This window comes from Leptidea sinapis, chromosome 47, assembly GCF_905404315.1.
Source record: "Leptidea sinapis chromosome 47, ilLepSina1.1, whole genome shotgun sequence".
NCBI lineage: Eukaryota > Metazoa > Arthropoda > Insecta > Lepidoptera > Pieridae > Leptidea > Leptidea sinapis.
The window spans coordinates 4,610,343-4,630,162 of record NC_066311.1 but is presented as its reverse complement, the minus strand read 5'-3'; the positions used below and the strand labels follow the sequence as shown (position 1 = coordinate 4,630,162).

At 34.3% G+C, this 19,820-nt stretch overlaps 2 protein-coding genes and 1 long non-coding RNA gene across 10 annotated transcripts in view; 2 read left to right on the top strand and 1 right to left on the bottom strand.

Annotated features, from left to right (window-relative positions):
- LOC126978220 (uncharacterized) overlaps window positions 1-8,713 on the top strand; it is a 242,323-nt gene extending 233,610 nt beyond the window's left edge. The window contains exon 2 of the long non-coding RNA XR_007732548.1: window positions 7,553-8,713. This is a non-coding gene — a long non-coding RNA (uncharacterized LOC126978220). The remainder of the gene's footprint in view (window positions 1-7,552) is intronic.
- The window catches only part of LOC126978163 (RNA-binding protein 41-like), a 298,020-nt gene extending 280,668 nt beyond the window's left edge, over window positions 1-17,352 (bottom strand). The window contains exons 1-5 of one of the 2 annotated variants that reach the window (XR_007732529.1): window positions 17,172-17,352; window positions 16,800-17,075; window positions 15,897-16,467; window positions 15,391-15,538; window positions 11,203-11,691 (exon numbers count right to left, since the gene is read on the bottom strand). Coding sequence is in view for 1 of the 2 variants with exons in the window: in XM_050826923.1 (XP_050682880.1) it covers window positions 11,600-11,691; window positions 15,391-15,538; window positions 15,897-16,467; window positions 16,800-17,068 (1,080 nt within the window). In the remaining variant the exon portion in view is untranslated. Of the gene's footprint in view, window positions 1-9,927; window positions 11,692-15,390; window positions 15,539-15,896; window positions 16,468-16,799; window positions 17,076-17,171 lie in introns of those variants that run through there. The other variant, XM_050826923.1, reaches the window with a different exon arrangement.
- The window catches only part of LOC126978117 (SWI/SNF-related matrix-associated actin-dependent regulator of chromatin subfamily E member 1), a 147,222-nt gene that overhangs the window by 21,176 nt on the left and 106,226 nt on the right, over window positions 1-19,820 (top strand). For 6 of the 7 annotated variants that reach the window (XM_050826853.1, XM_050826852.1, XM_050826850.1 and 3 more), the window contains 4 exons: window positions 938-1,042; window positions 1,701-1,769; window positions 4,201-4,365; window positions 6,246-8,713. In XM_050826853.1, coding sequence (XP_050682810.1) covers window positions 938-1,042; window positions 1,701-1,769; window positions 4,201-4,365; window positions 6,246-6,283 — 377 coding nt within the window. In that variant the 3' untranslated portion in view covers window positions 6,284-8,713. Of the gene's footprint in view, window positions 1-937; window positions 1,043-1,700; window positions 1,770-4,200; window positions 4,366-6,245; window positions 8,714-19,820 lie in introns of those variants that run through there. The other variant, XR_007732518.1, reaches the window with a different exon arrangement.

Sequence of the window (19,820 nt, the reverse complement as noted above, 5' to 3'; positions counted from 1 at the left end):
AAAATTCTGTTAAACCAAAACAATTGCGTTCTGTACATAATAAATTAAATACTGTTTCTGAAACCGTGCGTCAATATATTATATCATAGAAAATATGTAAGTACAAAACAAATATTGAAAATAAAAAATTATGGGACCCAAATCGAGATAAAAAAGACGTGTGGCACTCGGGGACTGCCGCGGTGAAGGTATTGCATAGCATTTTTTATCAACATATGCAATTATAATTATTTATTTATTTTACAAAAAAAAATACAAAATCATTTATTTCGCAGTTTTCATGTACAAATTAACATTTTATACTGACCCCCACACTAGGCGTTGCCTGTCTCGTGGGGGAAATAGTAAAATTAACAGAAAATAAAGATATACAAGCGGCTAATGACAACAAGCTGATTACTGAAATTTACTAAATTTTATTTATGCAGTATTTTTTTTTAATAAAATTAATTTTAAAAAAGCAAACGGGTACTGAGTAAAATTTAGCTTGCAAGATTTGATTACAGACAGACAACGGGACAGGTGAAACTAAATAAAAATTCTTGTCATAATAATGAAAATTAAAAAAACGTGATAAAAAGGCTCGAACCTGGGACCTTCTGTACAACGAGGACAACGAGTGGAACAGCGGCTATCACATATAACCGCTGTTCCACGGCAACTGTAAAAAGCGTGCCGAAATATCTATATACATCTAGTAAGTAAGTGTTAGGTTATTTTCGTTACGGAATTTCTGGATTCGATCCCCACGCTCAAGGCCCGCGATAGAAGCTATGCAATATCTTCTATCGCGTGCTAAAAAAACTATCCTATATCTCAAGTTGGGATAAACTGCGCTCCATGAAGTAATCCCCATTAAAATCAGTTAATTAGTTTAGGAGTTCACTGGAAACAAACATCAGGACACTGGATTTTATAAGATTATATATGTTACCAGGTGAACGTAAAGAAGACATGAAGATGGATATCAAAACAGAGATGAAGGAGGCGCCAGTGAATGCACACGCACCGCCTCCGCACGTGACGTCACCGCCGCACGCACGTACGTATTTCTGGAATATTCGCAAATGTGTTTGTATTGAAAGTCAAATATGTTTATTTAAAATAGATGTGTGATATCACTTATTGTAAGTTAAAAACTACCACTCATTCCTAAAAGTATGCCTCAGACCTGAGAAGTACAGGCGCAACAAACTCTGCGAGCTTCTTTTTTTTTTCATAAAAAATATGGTTAGATTAGTTATAATGTAAAGTCATACAATAAAATTAGTTATTTAATAGTCTGAGGGCGGTCGCCCCATTCCCAATCTGTGGTTTCATTATGAAAGTCAGTAATGTTATAGTAACCTTTACCACACAAACGTTTTTTAAAAAATCTTCTGAATTTGTGACACATTTGTTTTGAACATTTTCTATTATCAAGAATATACATAATTAGAAAGCGACGATTGTGTTATTTTTTTAATGATTCTAATGTTGCAAATATATCGCGTAGCCATGCCATAGATTCGGTGGGGAGACATAAATATGTGTCACACTAGGTGAAACTTTTGTGACTTAATTAATATATGCATAATGTCCTTAAGTAAATATGAGAACTATTAAATTAAACCCAAAAAAGCGCAAATAAATTAAAATTAATCATGTATCTGTTTATTTTAGTTTGAGGCTCTACTGTAAACTATAAATTTTGTTGTCAGCTATGATGATGTCACCAAACAACGCTACGCCGCATCAACCGCCGCCGCCGCATGCCGCACCACCGCCCGGTTAGTGTGAAGCTGTCTTTATATTCACAAAATCCCAAAAATACGAGGTTCTAGCGATACAAACTTATGTTCATCAAGAAACATCCATCAATTAATGTGTCAGTTGTTATATCCTGTTACTGTCATGTCACCTCAATTCACTATACTAAAAAAATGGCTGCCATATTATACCTTATTGAAGTGAAAACTTCTTTAGCATCATTGTGATTTGTAACTCGATGAAACGAAAAAGCGAGACAGTAAAAAGAGACAGACACATAAATTCATAAGATTTTAACGTGGAAGAAAATGATATAGAAAGCATAGTACAGCGTTTGGTACCAGGCCATCATAGTTGATGAAGAGATTGTCTTATGTATGTCGCGAGTATGCCTTAATAATTTGCCATTATGCGCACGACGTATTACTGCATAGACAGCAGAACATAAATATGGTAGCGGTGATAGTAATGTCTTTCATAGCGTTTGAAATCATGTGTCATCCTAGCAACATGTACCAGGACTTAATTTGCAGCTTAGAGGTTCATGCACAATGCAAGTTTAACTTCTGACATGTGTACTTTGTACGCACGCATTATCTTGATATACACCACTAGTTTTTTATATACTAGAATAAATTTGTCAATGAGGAATACTTACGAGATAGTAAATTTTATACGTGCAGATTTTTTGAAATCCTACTTAAACATATTCCTGGCTAAAAGCGTAAAATTCTACGTATCAGTTATATATAATATATAAGTGTGGCCGGGAAACTAAGGTCATGCTTGAGTAGTATTTATGTTTAATATTGTGAATTGAAAAAACATTAATTTAAGACAGAATTTAAAATACACGCACAATAAAACTCATTCAAACTTGTCATTCATTTATGATTTGCTATTTTCGTGGGATAATTTATTGACATTGTTAAATGCAGCACACTGACTGACATATGGAAATGATTTCAAATGAATAGTGCGTAACAAGAATAAGATAAAAGGAAACAGCTCGTGTATATCATTGTCAAAGTTGCGTAAGAATAAGATTACTTTCGAATCATCAATCGCATTGAGCGCGCCATTATCATTCATTCCATTGTGACGTCATCAGGCACACACTTTGAAAATCACCAATTAAAAATAACGTTCGCAAATTGATGACTGTCTGCTAACACGAAGAAGGTTAACCAGGCGGCCACGCCAGCGTGACTATACGGTAGGGACTCACGAGCGAGTAGTGATAGTGCACGCGCGATCTGTCCTGGTGATATAAAAAAAGCAAAGCATATTTATGGTCATTGCGATCCAAATCGTTGAAACTTCCCAAATAAGCTGAAACAATCTAATTTAAAATGATAATTATTTTTATGAAATTACCATTCATGATAGCTACCGATTTATGCCTATGCCTACATACCTGTAGGTACTAAGTAGGTTCAATTGTTGTTTCGTTTTTCGTAATTAGACGCAGAGCCGACCGCAAATAAGTAATTTGTTATTGTAAATATAATACCTGAGAGCATTCAAGCTCGATAGATAGTTACAACTTTTTGAAGGAAAAATGATATGTTGATAATGTCGTGGTCTTCTACGAATACATTACTATCTGCAACTAATGTAGGTTTGTCTACAAAAGAATGTTGATTTAAAAATACTTATTTATATGATAGAAAAAACTGAGCTACTTTCATAAGATGACCTTATACTAAGTAGGTACAATTTTAGGTACAGAAGACAATCCTAAAGTCGTCAGAAGAGGTAAGAGTCGCGCGATAAAAAGAGAGGCAACGGTGAATAGAGTTTTAGGTGAATAAAAATGTATGGCCGTAAAAGTTCCTATTTCTTTAATTGATTTGGAAAGAGCCTTTTTTATGGAAAACGAAGATAAACGAGCGTACAGGTCTCTTGGTGTTAAGTGATGACTACCGCCCACATTCTCTTGCAACACCAGTGGAATCACAGGAGCATTGCCGGCCTTTAAGGAAGGTGTACGCGCTTGTTTTGAAGGCACCCATGTCGTATCGTCCCGGAAACACCGCACACGAAAGCTCATTCCACAGATTTGTTGTACGTGGAAGAAAGCTCATTGAAAGCCGCACTATGTAGTAACTTGTGGCGTGTCGTGCTAACTAGTACTATAACATACATATTTACAATACAATGACTACATAAAATTAAAATTTTAATTCCGTGAAAGCGTACCATTTCCGCGTTGGATAGCTAGGCTGAAATAGCTGTCAGCGCTTGGGTTTCCAGTAGCCTTATTGAGGCGCGAAGATAGTATTTTGAACATTATCCGCGCCTCTGGGCCTCACGGGCCAAGTGTCTCGACACCAAACGGCACAAAGATGTATGAGTCACTGATACCAACATATTCTTTAGTTTAATTAAGGTTCTGTTCCTGTTGAATGTATGCCCCTGATTTAATATACGCATGATTGGTCGCAACAGGCGCGCCAGGTGCGTACACGGCGGGCGCAGGCCCGTACGGCGGGAGGTACTACACGGGCTACGGGGGCTTCCCGCCATATCCCTCTCATCCCGGACACGCAACGCACCCCTACTACCCGCCTGAGCACTACGCGATTCACTCACAACACCACCACGACATTAAGCGTGAGTATTTTTATTTCAGCAAAAGTTTTTGTTAAAATACATGCGTACAACGAAGAGGCTCGAATCATCTCCGGCTGTGGCCTACTTGAGATAAAAATCGTAACTATCGTTGACTTTTCTGTCCCAATAAACTTATCGACGGTAACTCGCCTTATCCGTACACGCTGTCTGTCAATGGGACGACGTATAGCTTATCAGCGATAGAAAATTGTAATACGCGTCCCAATATAAGGCGATACGAATGACTTATCGATCATATTGAGGCAGCTTCAGATTATTGATAGCTCATTACTGACAGTAGTAGGAAGTAATTTATCTCTATCTGTAGATAGTATATTAAGAACGGCAGCAAGATCGGCTCGATGCTTTGGCATTAGAGATGTGGGTTCTCTCTGCATCTTCTACCGCATTTATCACAAGGAGTGCTCAGAGGAGCTGTTTGGGTTCAATTTTTTGCCTCGCATCCGATACGACTTAGGGACTTTCAGGCAAAGAGAATACCATCCCTTAAAGGCCGGCAACGCATCTCTTGACACCTGTTGCGGATGTCCATGAGTGGTTGCCTCACCTTTCCCCATCCCGTGAGCCTTTTGCCCGTTTGCCCTCTCTTACATAAAAAAAAACATAAACGTACTGTCAACATCATGTACATCAATCTACATGTAACAATCTTATTGTTAACCTCCGATTTGCTAAATGAATTCATGCGATCGGTGACATTGAAGACCGTAGACCGCGGCGAATCCGACGCGTCTCATAATTTAATATACATGTCGCAGGTATATTTTCAAGGCCATGATATTGTAATTAATTTGTAGATTGCCGATTACACAACAACTTTTTAAAGTGTATATTAATGTCGCTTTATTTAAACATTATTGTTATTCATAATCATCCTCCGAAGATTTCCACGACGATCGGTTCTGCTCTGCCCTCATCCAATGTATTCCGGCGATCTTGACCATCAATGCATCCATGATTGGTAGACCTCCCTGGAACGTGAGCCCCCTCCCGTTCCCCTCTCACCCCCTCGCGCTCGTCCTGTTGTGTCAGTACGGTTTGCAGTTTCATTACCGTTAGGTACATGTGATGTTTTCGTGCTATCACTGCATTGTGTTTAAAGTTTTCATTGTTACGTTTTGACTTTTCTTGTTAATATTTCTGTAGTTTATGTTGTTGTGTGTTGCTATAACAGTACCTAGCCAGAAAAGTAAATACTTAGTTTTACTTAACCCAGATTCTTTCATTGATTTTTAATCATTATTATAATAATAATAATTAGAATCACCTTAAAATCAATCTATAATACTGATAAAATGAATGGTTGTTAATTTATTAATGTATACCGCCTTTTTCTGTCGTGAAGCAATAATTTGTAAACATCGTGTTTCGGTCTAAAGGACGACGTAGCTAGTGACGACTGGGCAAACGAGACTTAACATTTTATGTCTCAAGGAGACGAGTGCAATTATTATAGTGTTGGGATTTTCAAGAATCCTGAGCGGCACTACATTGTAATGGGCGTGGCGTATCAATAACCTGGACTTCCTGCTCGTCTTATCCCTTGTTGTCATAAAAAAAATCCAACCAAACATCCTAGTGATGCTTCTTTTGCACACCGTCACAAAGCGACGGTGATAATGTAACCGGGTAATAAGTCTCTTTTCATGTAGTAAAATATAAAAGGCATAATGAGGCATATAAGGAATTTATTTTCTCAAAATTGATTCCTTTAGAATTATTTATCATGTAATTTCTAATAACTACTAGATTCTACTACCGCTTCGGAAACAAATGGCGCTCTGGCGCAAGAAACTCTTTCTTTACGCATTCTTTTTTTGCGCTCTTTTCAATTTTTATCTTTTTAATTTGTTGTTTAGCGGCTGAAGAACCCCAAATGAAGAAGGAGAACGAATGATTGTCACCCAAACGCGTCGTCAAGCGACGGCGCAAGTCCTCGCCCAAGGAGGCGCAGTGAGGACTCTATTTGGACTGATGTGCTTTTGTGGAAGCGTCTAAGTGCGAGTGAGACTAACTTTTAGGAATAAGTGAGGGAATACTCACATAGTATATTATGTGCTTACCTTTCGGAAAGTGCCTAATTCTTACCCCCTTATTCATAATGGTCTGCTAACTTTAAACAGCCGCTTAGGAGTGTTTTTCTCATTCTGACTTAGGTCAATAGAAGAAGACAGAGTGAGAATTAGCAATGCTTTAAGTTAGCAGACTATTATGAATAAGGGGGTTAGTACATTATGATACAAATGAGCTAAGTTGCTCACTATATACGAGTGGGAGGCTCCTTTGCACGCATGGATGCCGGCTAGATTATGGGTACCGCAACAGCGCCTATTTCTGCCGTGAAGCAGTAATGTGTAAACACTACTGTACTGTAGCTAGTGAAATTACTGGGCAAATGAGATTTAACATCTTATATCTCAGGATGACGAGCGCAATTGTGGTGCCGCTCGGATTGTTTGGGTTTTCAATAATCCTGAGCGGCACTGCATTGTAATGGACAGGGCGTTTCAATTACCATCAGCGGAACGTCCTGCTCGTCTCGTCCCTTATTTTCGTAAAATAAAACGAGGCTGTGGGTTGGGTCTAGACGTAGGCGAGGGTGTACATCAGCTGATCTAGTGAGTAAGTTGTTACTATCTGTAAACTGTTTTTATATGTTATAATGTCGATGTAATTAAGTCTGCGCTTAAACGACTGTAACTGTTCCCTTTTTGTGTTACTAATGTTTGTACTACAGATATTTTGTATATAAATTAGAATTATCATAATAATATGAGAAATGATGATAATCAATCTTGGACAGTGGTAGTTTAGCAAGGTCACGACACTGTTGAAATGTAATTAAAATATAAATGCACAAAGAAAAATATACTTTATTCAAATAGGCTTAAACTGAGCGCTTTTGAATTGTCACTATAAATATTTCTTTTAAATAATTACTGAATCTACCATATCTTCGGAAAAAGTAGAGCTCGTGAGAAGAAACTCAACAGACACTCTTTTCAATCAAATAGAGTATTTTACAATTTTTTTTATGGAATAGGATGACAAACGAGCGTACGGGTCACCTGGTGTTAAGTGATCACCGCCGTCCACACTCTCCTGCAACACCAGAGGAATCACAAGAGCGTTGCCGGCCTTTAAGGTGTACGCGCTTTTTTTGAAGGTACCCATGTACAATTTCTGTAAATAGATAACAAATTAGTATGTAAGTTGCTGCATCCAATATATGAAACGTGTTTAAATAATATCAAATATTTCATAAAAAGTAATAAAGAATAAACTGTATAAAATATTGGATGCATCCACCATTAGAGCATTTAAAAACAATGAATTCGATAATTGTTTGTGTAAGGATGCTTCGTGAACATGATGGTCGTGATTACTGTCTTAATTAGTTTTCGCATCCAACAAATACAATTACTTAGGATAGAGATATGGTTTATTAAAAAAAAGTAGGTTTTTCCATGTTTTTACCTGGATTCGGCTGATTTTTTTTGCGGTCAATGACCGAAATTCTCTATTTCGCGACTGAAGTAATATTATGAAAAAGTAGCTTTAGAAATGTTTTTTAGGTGACAATTGTACGAATAATTTGTTTTGTATAACTTATGTAATTGTAGGAGAGGAGACTTGACGAGTGGATCCAGCCTATAGCTTGTGATGTGTATATAATAATCCTTAACTGTGTTTTAATAAACGCGAAGTAAAGTTATTCCAAGTCTAAAGCTTTTTGTCTTTATCTTATCTTTGTGACAACAAAATTAATGACAGGGAGAAGTAATTATAAACTTGGAGTAACTTTATATTGCGTTTATAAGGCAGTGTATGACTAGTACTGCTATGAAATATTTTTGAATTTTGTGATGCGGTTTTTATTGTAAAGCCTGTATGATAATTATATTTAACTGAAGAGAATTTATCTTTAAAACAGTTTTGTATTGACAAATGGCCCATCATAGATTAGTCATATTAATTTTTTTTTCGATACATTTACGTATTGAAGACCCCGAAACGGGGCCCATATGTCGGGCTCGGGTATAAACACCTCCTACCGACTAAAAACCTCCTCTGTGCTGATAGCCCTGAGGGCTTTTACAGCGAAACCGGGCGGGGGCCTTGGAGGCCGAGCATATTAAAATGGACTTACAAAATCAGCACTTTTGGTTGATTTCGTTACGCGTGATAATGAATAATATAACTATTAATATACACTTTAGTTAGTATATTTTTCGTTCTGGGATTATTTTAATATAAATTTTTAGTATTAAGTAAAAGTATGATGTATGTGTTTATGAATTAGATCTATTAAATATTTTTAACTGTACTTTTGTTTCAATTCAGCTTTCATGTATTTCATTATTGTACACAGAGGCGCCTATTTCAATTACCTTGTGCAATCACTGTGTTCCTTATAAAGTATTATAATTTCCGACGCACATTTTAAACTACCGCCATTTTGTTGCGCTTACTGGGCGCGAACATTGGAGGTGATATATTAATAAGAAACAAACAGAGAGGATTAGTTACAAATTGTATGTAGCATATTTTATTTCATCTCTGATCGGATCTGAAACGGCGTTGCAAAAAATTGAATTTCGCACAAATTTCAACAATACCAATATGTTATTGGAAAAATATTTGAATTCAACAATTATCCCATTTTTGAAGTGAAAGCTTTAGCCGCCTTGGGCACTTTCTGGTAGGGGAAAATCATATGGGTTCGCGTCACCGACATGCTCAAAACTGGCACACGCGATAAATAAATAATTAAAAAATAAATATACATATAGTTTCGGAGACTGCATGGGTGAAATCCCAGGTGAGGGCGCGTCATCGAAATGCTTATAGCATTATATCTGTAGCTATACAGCTGACGTATTGTGCTACATTAGTGCTGTGTAGGTATATCTTTTAAGTGAAATTGAATGGATTTATTGAAAAGTTCAATGTGTATATATACTGTGCATTGTTGAAATAGTGTATTTGATTAATATATTATTGAAAATAAGATTTAAAAATAAATTAAAATTAATAATTTAATTGTTTTTTGAATATTATGAAAGTTCAAATTTTAATACTAAAAGACTTAAGTTTTCACTTCTATCAGCAGTCTCAACTGCTATGAATTTGTGGCTTAAATTATACATTATTCTCTCATAATCATGTGGCCAATCCACCATTTGGTTTGCTGGTAGGTATAAAAATAGTTATGGATAGCCATAGGTCAAAATTAGAGGTCAATTGATATAAAAAAAATCAGGTTCTCTATAAATCAATAGCAGAGAAAAATAACCTCTATTTGTTTAGTGCTGTAATATCTGCTATTCCAAGTCATATATTTTGTTAAAAAACGTAGATTCTATTCCTCCTACTAATCTCCTGTGGAAGGTATACCACAAATTTGCCAATGTCACATTAAGGTAGACCACCAAGCTTAGAGTATTCTTATACTAATTTTAATGGTAGTGATCGGTGCTTAAGATTGAAACAAGTTTTATTTTCTTATGCTGTCAGGACTATAAAGGCCATACACAAATATAATTACTTAAATTATTTAATGTATGTACTTAGTGCTATTTACAACTTAATCTTATTTATTTTAATTATATTTACACAAAATATATACAAAAGGAGTGTAGACATTTAAAGGAAGTTGGGCGGGGAACTTCAGGAGGTATAAAATTGTGCAAAGAAGGATGCGTTAAAGGGCCATTAAAGAATAAATGATCCACGTTTCCCGCATCTAGACCACATTCATAAAGGGAATTGTCCCTAATTCTTAGTTTAGCTAAAAATACTGGAGTACAAGCATGATAAAAACATAAACGACAAAAAGTTGATATCACTTGTAGGGAATTTAAAATTTGCAGAAATTTTGAGGTTTCTGAGGAATTAGAGATTGTAGATCTCCACACACACGATACGAGTATAAATGCGTCTAAACGCCTATAGCCTGATTGGGGCAGCAAGTATATTAGACCTTTCTCTAGGGTGGCAATAGCAGTGATGATGTAAACAGGATATGTTGAATATTCATATTAATGGTTTAAGTCTTCGTTTTTTTATTGTGAATATTTCAACAATTTGTTATTTTTAAAGCTATCTCTTACTTCTAGGATTAATTAAATTTGCAATCAAAATTTATTAACGATGCAGGACTCCCAACCCACAACCTCTCGGGTTCCATCCGAGCACTCTTCCAACTGAGCGAACAGTTCCAGTGACTTATGGTTTATAAATCTTGGTATGCCTTGTTCAACTCTCAGGTATTTTTTTTTTATGGAATAGGAGGACAAACGAGCGTACGGGTCACCTGTTGTTAAGTGATCACCGCCGCCCACAATCTCTTGCAACACCAGAGGAATCACAGGAGCGTTGCCGGCCTTTAAGGAAGGTGTACGCGCTTTTTTTGAAGGTACCCATGTCGTATCGTCCCGGAAACACCGCACAAGGAAGCTCATTCCACAGCTTTGTAGTACGTGGAAGAAAGCTCCTTGAAAGCCGCACTGTGGAGGACCGCCACACATCCAGATGTTGAGGATGATATCCTAACTTGTGGCGTGTCGTGCGAAGGTGGAATTCGGTGGCAGGAATCAGGTTAAACAGCTCTTCGGAACACTCCCCGTGATAAATGCGGTAGAAGACACACAATGAAGCGACGTCTCTACGCAACGCCAAGTGATCCAGCCGTTCACAGAGCACTGGGTCCCCGACAATTCGAGCTGCTGTGCGTTGCACGCGGTCAAATGGATCGAGCTGATACTGGGGTGCGCCAGACCAGAGATAACAGGAGTACTCCATGTGTGGCCGGACCTGCGCTTTGTAGAGCGCTAGTATGTGGGCCGGCTTGAAGTATTGCCGTGCTCTATTAATGACGCCCAGTTTCTTTGAAGCCAATTTGGCTTTGCCTTCTAGATGACCACGAAATTGGCAATCGCTCGAGATTTCGAGACCCAGTATTCCGATACTAGGCGAGGCTTTGAGGGAAGTGTTTTCGAAGAGCGATATGACAAATGGGGTTTTTTTAGTGGTAAACTTATTTAAAAATTATCAATCCTAGGTGGTATTGACTGTTCTATGGCCATCCATTGCATCAAATCTTTTGTCCTTTTCTATGAAACCAATAACTTCCATGAAATGAGATTATTACATTTTCTTGAGAATTGCAAAACTATCAAAATCTTCAGAAGTAGTTCCAGTTTGAATCAAACTATGAGTTTCTTCCAAACTGTACAATGATAGGCCGACCAGACACTATTGTACCGTTGACTACTTCCAAGGCTTGTATTGCTATGTTGTCGCCTGAAAAAAATGTTAGGCAACATGAAATGGTGTTTAATAATAATATAATTTAATAACATTTGCATTTGCTTAGTTATGGCCCACTGCCAGGTAAATTTTCTTCTAAAAGAAATGCATAGTTTTCTGTCTCCAGTCAATTTTGTGTAGAAGTAGTTACTAAACAACATTAATATAAAAAATTTATACTTATAGCAATTCTGGTCAACTGACATTTTTATATCGACGCCCCCGGGGAATAAAATGGTTATGCGCTATTACCACTTTTTTAATGTTTTTGCATTTTCGGCATCTATGGGTCGATATACACCTACTGATTTTTTTTTAGATTTTTTGACAGAAAATTCTAAAAAGTTATAACAATTTTTATTTTTATTCTACGGAAATCATGTAACAAATTCTTCACGTAAAAACATCGTAGTCGTTCATTATGGTACGAACGCATGTCGCGAGTAATCGGTAAGGCATTATACGATTTTATTCACGTAAATAAATTGATAACTCTTTTCAATAACATGCTTTACCTAAATTAGTTTGGTAAATCTTGAACGGTTAACGTATATAACTGCTTTATTATTGACATAATTATCAATACTATTTCACGTAAACACCTATTACAATATTCTATGTGAATTTGAAAACATGTAGTAATGTGATACTATTTTTTTCTCCTTCTATTAATAGAGTATTTGGTTATAATTGTCTTTTACGCTCGAATTTCGACAAGTTTATACAAGTTACTATGCGCGGGCGGCGTGATCATGCACAATAATCAATCATTGCGTAATTTGAAGTCGTTGGGATTTGACGGTATTCTATTGTTTACAAACAAATAAACGTAATTAGTATTCTGTGATAATTATAATAATTATATAAATCGATGTAAAAATGACAATATTGATATAAATAAGACTTTAACGCCTCAAAATAGATCTAATTTAAGCCCCAACGAGATGGTTATCGTTATAAATAGTGATAGAAGCCCAAGGCAACAAGGTATAGTGGAGAATGAAGATTCTGTAACGTTACAAGTATTAAGTACATCTGAATCAGAATCACTCACTACAATTTCAGTATCAGGGTTACTTCCAAGCAGTTCTATTGAACCTACTGATGATGACGATAAGTCTCTCTCTATCACAAACGACTTAGCCCGTAGCCGACGCCGAAATAAAAAAGAATGGATAGCCAATAAATCCAAAACTTTAAAAAACTCTGGAAAAGCCTATGTTGGATGTCATTCTAAAAAGCAGTTCCTTGCAAAATCGGTAGGACCTTCTTGTAAATGCAAATTGAAATGTGGTGAAACGTTTTCCTATAATAATAGGAATGCCATTTTGGAGACATTTTATAAATTAGGTGACCATGAGTTGCAATGGCAATTTATAACTAAATACATTATGTCAGATTCTATCAAAAAACTTCAAGTTGTTCGAAATAAAAGCCGAACTCAAACTATAAGTTATTATTTGCCATTAGAGAATAATACAGACCGTGTATGTAAAGTATTTTTCCTAAATACTTTACGAATATCCGAACAAATGGTTTACACTGCTATAGAAAAATACAATAGTGATTCTGACAAAACTGACTGTAGAGGTAAACATAACAATCGAACACCCAAATGTCAGTTCCAACAGAAGAAAGCATCATATCACACATATTCCCAGTAAAAGAAGCACACTATGTTAGAAAATCTTCCAAAAGAAAGTATTTATGCGAAACTTTGAATATATCAAAAATGCACCGTTTATACACAGATTGGTTCAAAGAACAGACAGGTTATAGTGATGTTAAGATGGCTACCAAAAGACAGTATGAGACTATATTTAATACAAAGTTTAATTATTCTATTTTTCATCCTAAGAAAGATTTATGTGGTACTTGTACGCTTTATGAACAAGCAGAAGGCGAACATAAGGACTCATTAAACGATAAATACACAAAACACATACATAATAAAGAAAGAATTCATGAAATCAAACATTCAGAAAAGGAAAATCTTAACGCAAACTTCACTCTAGCAATTTTTGATTTAGAAAAGGTTTTAGGCGTACCTCAGTCAGAGGTAGGAATATTCCATTATAAACGGAAGTATACTGTGTATAACTTCACTGTTTTCGATGCTTCAAGAAAGAAAGGATACTGTTACATGTGGCATTTGCAAATTGCTAAAAGAGGATCAATAGAGATAGGTAGCTTGTCTTTATAATTTTATTGAAGAACAATATCATAAACAAATAAATAAAAATTCATTTTATTCCGATGGTTGCGCAGGACAGAATAAAAATAGATTTGTGTTTGCCCTTTATCTGTTTGCTGCTAATAAGTTCAAACTGGAAATTGTTCATCGTTTTTTTGAATCTGGCCACAGCCAAAATGAAGGTGAACGAGCAATGAAAAATAAAAAAAATTATACACCTGATCAATTATATGGTATAGTTATGAATGCTAAACAAACTGTGAAAAAACGGGTGAAAAATACGAATTCAAGGAAATGAGACAAGATAATTTTTATGACAAAAAATCATTGATTACTGGACAAAATTGGCTAAGTGATGCAAAAGGTAACAAAATATATTGGTCAAAGATCAAAGAAATAAAAGTTGCCCATACACATCCACAATATGATTATGATGACGACTATATTGAAATGAATATAAGATTAACTACAATTAAAAACACTACAAAACGAAAATCTGCCTCTACCGCAGCAACTTCGTCTATCGCTAATGACGTGACATTGCAGCCAGCTTATAACGGTCCAGTTCCAATTTCTAAAGCTCTACACGACGACCTATCAAGTCTTTATAGGAATAACGCCATACCTCTCCATTATCAAAGTTTTTACAATTTGCTGATAAGCACAAATAATACTTAGGTGAGGATGACTGTGACAGTGAAAGCAATGAAACAGACTGATTGATTTTTTAGAACTAATACTGATTAATGCCTATTGTAATAATTGTGATTTTTTTAAATAAAAATTATGTTTATTATACTTACTTCATTGTTTATTTTATTTAAGTTTTTACAATATGTAGGTACTGACTGAGTGTAGAAAAGCACCCACAAAGTACCCAGTACCTAGTGGTATTACAGTAACAGTGTTACAATAATTTATAACCAAAATTCATAAACATTACTGCATATTACGATGAATTCTCTAAGCACATTTATACAAAAACAAAGTCGTTATATAGCTATACGAAAAAAAACACTGGTAGCTTTTACAAGAACAAAATCGTATTAGTTTATTACAATTACCATTCATTCATGAAAAAAAACTGTAGAAAAACATCGTAATGTAGGGATATAGTTTTCATGATATTACAATTTCACGAGAATAAAATCGTTATGTGCCGTTACTTAGGATACACTTAAACATAAAATCAGTATTATACAGCTTTCGTAATAACATTAAAAGTATACATTATATATTTTTTTATTATAGCTGCTTATTAAGAAAAAAAAATACTGAAAAAAATTATGTATTGTATGTTAATATAGGCCGGTTAGTTTATGAGCTAAAACAGAATAACAGTTTTTTGCTCGTCCTGTAAAATTTTCTTTTGTCTATTACGATTTTATTCCCCGGGGGGCGTCGATATTTTATTTTATTTTAGAAGGGTCTTGATACAAAGTCTAATTAACCCAATAATTTCACTTGATACTAAGTATAATAATTAATAATGAACTCACTTGTAAATTTAACAAAGGCCTGTCCTCTCATACGACCACTCAATAACCGCAATTCAACCGGCATTCCATTCTCTTGCTCAAATTGCTTAAACAGAAGTGATAGCTCATCTTCTGTCACCGATGCAGCAATATTTTTGAGATATAAAACCTGTTAATTAAATTAATTTATCATTCATGTAAACTGGTAGACCAGAGTTATGGTCACGCTATCACTGTTTCAATCCCTAATAATATTATAAATGTGAATGTAAGTTTGTTTATTACATTTTCATGGCTAAACCACTGGAAAGATTTTAGTAAAATTTTGTACAGAGATAGATAAGAGCTTAAAAAAGGACATAGAATACCTTTTAGTACAAAAATAAATAAATAGACGTATTAAAATAGGTGATGGCAGTTGGTATGAAAATTCATCATTATCGAAGATAAAACCATGAAATTTTGTATTTAGGCACTTGATAAGAAACAATTTATAAACATTTGTTGATAAATTAAAAAAAAAATACCTTTGAAGGTTTACCAGGTTGATAATCCTTAAACCTGTCAATACTTTTAATATCTTCTAAGCTCATTTTAGTTCCTTCCAGTAGTTTCTCCTCAGCTTTATTCTGTGGTACAACAATATCTACCATACAATATTCATCTTTTTTGTTTTTATCTGGTTCAAGTCTTACTATTTTTTTATCTTTAATTGTATACATAGTTTGAGGCTTGGGACCGAATATTTTTCTTTGTATTTCATTATCTTTGTCTGAATTATTTGTTGTAACAGTATTTCCATATTTAACATCCCATAAACTGCCTGATTTAAAAGAAGAAGTGCTTGGGGAAGGTTTTAAATCTAACTGTTGCTGTTGTGCCATTACCCTTTCCTTTTTCCTTTCTAATCTTCGTAGTAACTTCCTTCGTTTCGTAATTGGCATTATAGTGTCATGTTTTAAGTGTGCAAACAAGCTTTCCTCTAATTCATTTAATCTATGTATTGGGTGGTTTGATGGATATAATTTAAAAGGATCATTTATTTCTTCTGATTTAGCCTGAATTTTGGCTTTGTCATCATTATTTTGAATTGATTGGCTGAAACAAAAATATAAAAGCTTTAGGATCATGCCATTCATAAGTATTTATACTTAAAGGGTAAATCTATCTGTCACAATGTATTACAAAGTAGAAACAGAAGAACAGATGCAGTGTTTCTTGCACCATTTCTCCTCTCTCAGAGTGTCAACTGTTTTGTAACAAATAAATAGTTGTAATTGTAAAAGTAATCATTTTTTTCTACTTGTGGGTAAGTGTAGCCTACAAAAAGAATCATCCTATGGTATGCCTACATTGACATAAGTAGGAGTAACATAATTTGTGATTGGGCCATTAGTGACCCTTCAAACAAGGAACTCTATAATTTTTACCTCTTGATACTTTCTTCAAACTCATTGAGTTTATTGTACAGGGTCCTTAGTTTATCTTTAAGAATATTGGCCTCAATTTTTGTATGTTGACTCAAAACACCTTTCTCATTATCCAAAAATAATTTAATTTCTTCATCAGTTAGATCAGCTTTCTTTAAATATTCAATAAATTGGACACATTGTTCAGCTTTCTGGAATTCTTTCAGACTTGATACACCAAACGTAGTAATTGGTAGAACGTCGGAGGCTTTCACAAATTCTTTTGGCATATTGGAGCTGCAAATAATTTATTTTAAATACAATTTTATGTTTATTGGAAAATTTTTGGGTTTTTAGTGTAGTAGAGTGTATTATTGATAACTCATTACTTACCAAATTCCGGCATTTAACTCTAAAGTCTGAAAATAATTTACAATACTATTTAAACCGAATTATTCTTTATTATTATAATTCAAAGAGAATTTTAACACTATGATATTATCCATCAAAGTTATCCATTATCACAGCATAGCATAGAACCACTGCCACATAGAACACTTACTCTAACGAGCGGCAAAGGCTTAGAATCTTAATGCCAAAGAGAATTTAAACACTACGTTCAAGAGACGGGAGTGCCATACAAAATAATGAGAAATGTCGTTTGTATTGTATTGCACTAAATCTTGATACCAACATAATCAACTAATGACGTAATATCAGAGCTGCCAATATAATAAATATATAGGGCTGGAATCAATACATAATTTTTATCGATAATTAACTAATAAATATATACATAAATAATGTCTAATTTTAAGGTTCATTTTTGTTAATTTTAATATGGACCTAATGAAAGTCTAACTAGTTTAAACTAAGGGATACGTTTTAGTTATCTCAAAGAAAAAAACAATTAACATAATTAATACTTTATTAATAGTTTTGTTTTGCGTTGTACTTTCGGTTGAGACAGTCTTTGTTATTCGTTTTTCAGATGTTGCAATAAAGTCGTAGGCGAGGGTCCTGAATCTAAAATTATAACAGAATACATATTAGCAAAAGTTAGTTAACCCTAATTTTTAGGCTTAAAATATTTTTTTGCACATCATAACTACAATATAATATAATAAAAAGTATTTCAAAGGTAATGAACTTATTAATCAAAAATATAGAAACCATAAAAATAAAGTAAAAATAAATTTAATAATAATTTAAAATAAAATATCGACAATCGATAAAAAAGTATCAAACACTACAGACAGATTATAATATTATAATTTTTATTCTAGATGAATTAAATCAATACTTTATCACTTTTAATCACTTTAGGCATACTTTATTAGCTAATTATTTGTTCATAAGTGCTTACCTTTCCTTATCCAAAAATAATTTAGCCATGAAAATTGCTTCATGAGTGCAGTATACTTGTACATCATACAGAATGAAGGAAATTCAAGAAAACCACACAAGTACTGGTCGCGATCATTTTTGAGGAGACGACAACAAGAAGGGGCCTATCGTTCCATATTGAATTTAAGAATAGAAGACAGAAGTGACAGATTCAGAAATTTTGTTAGAATGAGACCAGTAAATTTGTAGATTTTGCTTCAAGTTGCACCATACTTTTCTTATCAGAATTCACAGTATCGAGATGCCTTTATAATAAGATTTTTTTACGGAAAAGGAGGACAAACGAGCGTACGCACGGATCACCTGGTGATACGTGATCACCGCCGCACACATTCTCTTGCAATACCAGAGGAATCACAGGAGCGTTGCCGGGCTTAAAGGAAGGCGTACGCACTTTTTTTTTGTTACTTACCTGTTTATTTGAAATTTCTAGCTACTGGTGACTCATATTCTTCTTTGTATTTGCATCGGATATCAAAGGCAAAATGTAGCTGAGGCATTACTCATGCTTGCGAGACGATTATAAATGTATTGAAAGAATATCTTAATATAAGCCGAGATAAATATTGCTAATAAAGCTTATGTCTTTGACCACTCCATTTATCTTCTTCTTTTCCACTAAAAAAAAAGCGGTCTGTCCGGTAAATGTTTAAAACATTATCCACCAAGCATGGATAGAGTATAAAACTTGTTTTTAATAAGTATTATACAAAAAATTCTATGTAATTAATAATACTTGTTAAAATCATGTATGTTTTATGTTGGTGTGAACGCTGTCAATGTATCAGACTGTATCAAACATGTCTCAGATGTATATGTGAACGAAAATGTGTTTTATACTTGTATTAAACCTTGTTGGCGAAACAGTGTGAACGCAAGAATGTTTCAGACAATTGCAATACATGTTAAAAACAAATAATTGTGTTTTGACAAGTATTCTACAAGTTTTACATAAAACAAGTTTTTGACTGGTTTCTTGGTGTAAACGAGGGGTAAGGCTGAGATAGAACGGGGCAAAGCTATTGATCTTGCATCTCTGTCACGTAACCCATTTATTTGTTTGGCCAGATGTCAACGTTAGGGACAAATAAACAAAGATCTGTCATGTCATCGGTTGGCAAATAGTATTTTTGTGATTTTATCGTTTTGAAACATATTTGGTGTGTTAAAGGTATTTCTATAAAGTTATAAAACTTAACAATATGGTTGGGTGTATTGCTGACAAAGCCGTAGTAATATAAAAAATCCAGGAATTCGCTTTCACGTGTAAGTATTACTTTTCACCAAACGTTTTCAATATAATGTGCAACAAGCTCGACTCAAAAACATTTAATATATTATACATTTAAATATTCTTTCCAAAATTAGTATTGCTTTTTTATCCATAGTCAGTAAATTTATCGTAATCAAAATAAACATAACAATAGTGACAACGAGAATGTTGCGATAACATAGTGCCTTAGTTTTACCCATTTTATAGGGTTTTTGTTTAAATGATATATTTTTTGTCAATTTTATTAAAATAGCATACAACAGGTATTTATTATTAGTATTTATATAGTTACAACAGTATTTATATGGAGTAAGGAAATTAGAAAGACATTTGGACGTGTTCCTATTATTGACAAAATTTAA